At 50.9% G+C, this 2513-nt stretch overlaps 1 protein-coding gene across 1 annotated transcript; it reads left to right on the top strand.

Moving 5' to 3' along the window:
* Positions 1 to 381: 381 nt before the first annotated feature.
* Positions 382 to 855, top strand: ETH_00002620 (uncharacterized protein; the record flags this gene model as incomplete). Its single annotated transcript, XM_013379098.1, has 1 exon — positions 382 to 855. A coding segment is annotated over one exon (474 nt), but the record flags the coding sequence as incomplete, so codon positions are not given.
* Positions 856 to 2513: the final 1658 nt, after the last annotated feature.

Genomic DNA, 2513 nt, shown 5'->3' with positions numbered 1-2513 from the left:
ATTCGTTTTGTGTTTTAAATGAACACAAAAAAGCAAATGATTCTAATAGAGGACTTTTATATGCACTTGGAGTGGGTTTTTATGTATTTATTTATTTTATTTCATTAATTTATTTGTTTTATTTGTTTATTTGTTTTATTTATTTGTTTTATTTATTTATTTGGTTTTATTTAATTCGTTTTGTGTTTTAAATGAACACAAAAAAGCAAATGATTCTAATAGAGGACTTTTATATGCACTTGGAGTGGGTTTTTATCTATTTATTTATTTTATTTCATTTTATTTTATTTATTCTACTTTATTTATTTATTTATTCATTTATATATACATTTTATTTATTTTGTTTAGTTTATTATTTTCTTTTTCTTTTTTTCTGTGTAGAGTTACCAAGCCTCCATTCTTCATGTCTTGCGTTGGGAGCATTTAGACAAACCTTTGCCTCCTCTCCACAAGCTGCAGCAGCAGCAGCAGCAGCAGCAGTTCCAGCAGCAGCAGCTGCAGCCGCAGCTGCAGCAACTGCCGCAGCAGCAGCTGCTGCAGCAACTGCCGCCGCAGCCACAGCTGCAGCACCTGCAGCCGCAGCTGCAGCAACTGCAGCCGCAGCTGCAGCAACTGCAGCCGCAGCTGCAGCAACTGCAGCCACAGCAGCAGCTGCAGCAACTGCAGCCGCAGCAGCAGCTGCAGCAAGTGCAGCCGCAGATGCAGCAGCTGCAACCACAGCAACAGTTGCAGCAGCCACAGCAGCAGCAGTTCCAGCAGCAGTTCCAGCAGCAGCAGCAGCTGCTGCAGGGCTTTCCTACAGCGAGGCTCTCAGATGGCCTGCATAACCCGCAGCAGCAGCAGCAGCAGCAGTAGCAGCAGCGGTAAGTGCAGCAGCAGCAGCAGCTGCTGCTGCAGCTGATGCTTGTGCTGCTGCTGCTGCTGCAGCAATGCCGGCGTATGTGTGCTGTGCTGCTTGCAGCAGCAGCAGCTTTTGCTGCTGCTGCCTGAGGTGTACATACACCGCAGCGTGCGTGGTGTCGATTCTGTTTTTTCGTCGAGGCCTTTGAATCCTCAAAATAAAAAATTAATTTGTTAATTCTTTTTAAACTTATTTATTAATTTATCTAACTTGCAAACACTCCTCAGCTTTGATCGAAAGTTCCCAAAAAGAAAGCAGCAGCTGCAGCAGCAGCTGCAGCAGCAGCTGCAGCAGCAGCAGCAGCTGCTGCTGCTGCTGCGAGTTGCCGCTGGTCCAAACCAGCCCTGACACAAAGCAGCAGCAGCCCTTCACAATATTAGTTCATGAGCCACACCTGCGCTGCAGCAGCAGCAGCAGCAGCATAGCAACACTGCTGCTGCAGCTGCGGCATAGCAGCTTCGCTGCTGCGGCAGCAACGTAGCAGCTTTGCTGCAGCAGCAAGGCTGCTGCCGCAGTAGCAGCATAGCAGCACTGCTGCTGCAGCAGCAGCATAGCAATTCTGATGCGGCAGCTGCAGTAGCAGCATAGCAGCACTGCTGCAGCAGCAGCAGCATAGGAACTGTGCTGCTGCAGCTGCAACACAGCAGCACTGCTGCTGCAGCACCGAAGCAACATGAAGGGTTCTTGTGTGACAGCAGCAAAAAGGAAGCACTCTGTTGCTGATGCTGCTCTTTCTGCTCTTTCCTGTCCTCTTCAATTATTTGTTCTTTTTCTCCTTCCGTTGTAAACCCTAAACCCTAAACCCTAAAGCGTAGGGCCTACAGCGGGCAACAGCAGCAGCAGCAAAAACAAGAGCAGCAGCGGCAGTAAAGCGGCGGCGTCAGCAGCAGCAAAAGCAAGAGCAGCAGCAGCAGCAAAAGCAGCGGTAGCAGCAGCAGCAAGAACAGCAGCAGCAGCAGCAAACTGTGAATAAATTAAGGGGACTGCCTGCTGCAGTTGGCGTTCTGTTTCAAACATAAAAAGAGAAGCAGCACGGCTTCTGGTGTTTTAAAATAAAAACTTAAAAGAAAGAAATAAAGCAGCAGCAGCAAACAGAAACAAACAAAGAAAGCTGTGGGGCTGCAGCAGCTGCTGCAGAAGGCAGCAGCAGCTGCTGCAGGAGGCAGCAGCAGCTGCAGCAGGAGGCAGCAGCAGCTGCTGCTGTTTCCTGTTTTGCTGCTCAGCTTCTGGGGGGCACAGCCTCAGCAGCACTTGCGGCCGATTGCGGGGCGTCTTCTGCTGCTGCTGCTTTTGCTTCTGTTGCTTTCGTTGCTGCTGCTGCTGCGGCTGCTGCTGCTGCTCCTGCAGGAGGCGGGGGCGGAGGCGGGGGTGGGGGCGGCGGCGGTGGGGGAGGAGCTGCTGCTGCTGCTGCTGCTGCTGCTGCTGGCTCCGTCTTAGCCTGGGATCGTGTTGTGGGGTCCTGGGATCGTGTTGTGGGCTCCTGGGATCGTGTGGGGTTTGCGTTCTTTGGGGACTCTGCCTTGCGGGCTTCTTGTTTGCGGCTCTTGGCGGCCTCATCTGCTGCTGCAGCCTGCTTATTTTTTGCTGCAGCAGCAGCAGCAGCAGCAGCAGC

This window comes from Eimeria tenella, genomic scaffold, assembly GCF_000499545.2.
Source record: "Eimeria tenella Houghton genomic scaffold, Eth_scaff1416, whole genome shotgun sequence".
In the NCBI taxonomy this organism is placed as follows: domain Eukaryota; phylum Apicomplexa; class Conoidasida; order Eucoccidiorida; family Eimeriidae; genus Eimeria; species Eimeria tenella.
Note: the sequence above shows the minus strand (reverse complement) of the source record. Positions and strands in the feature narration are given on the sequence as shown.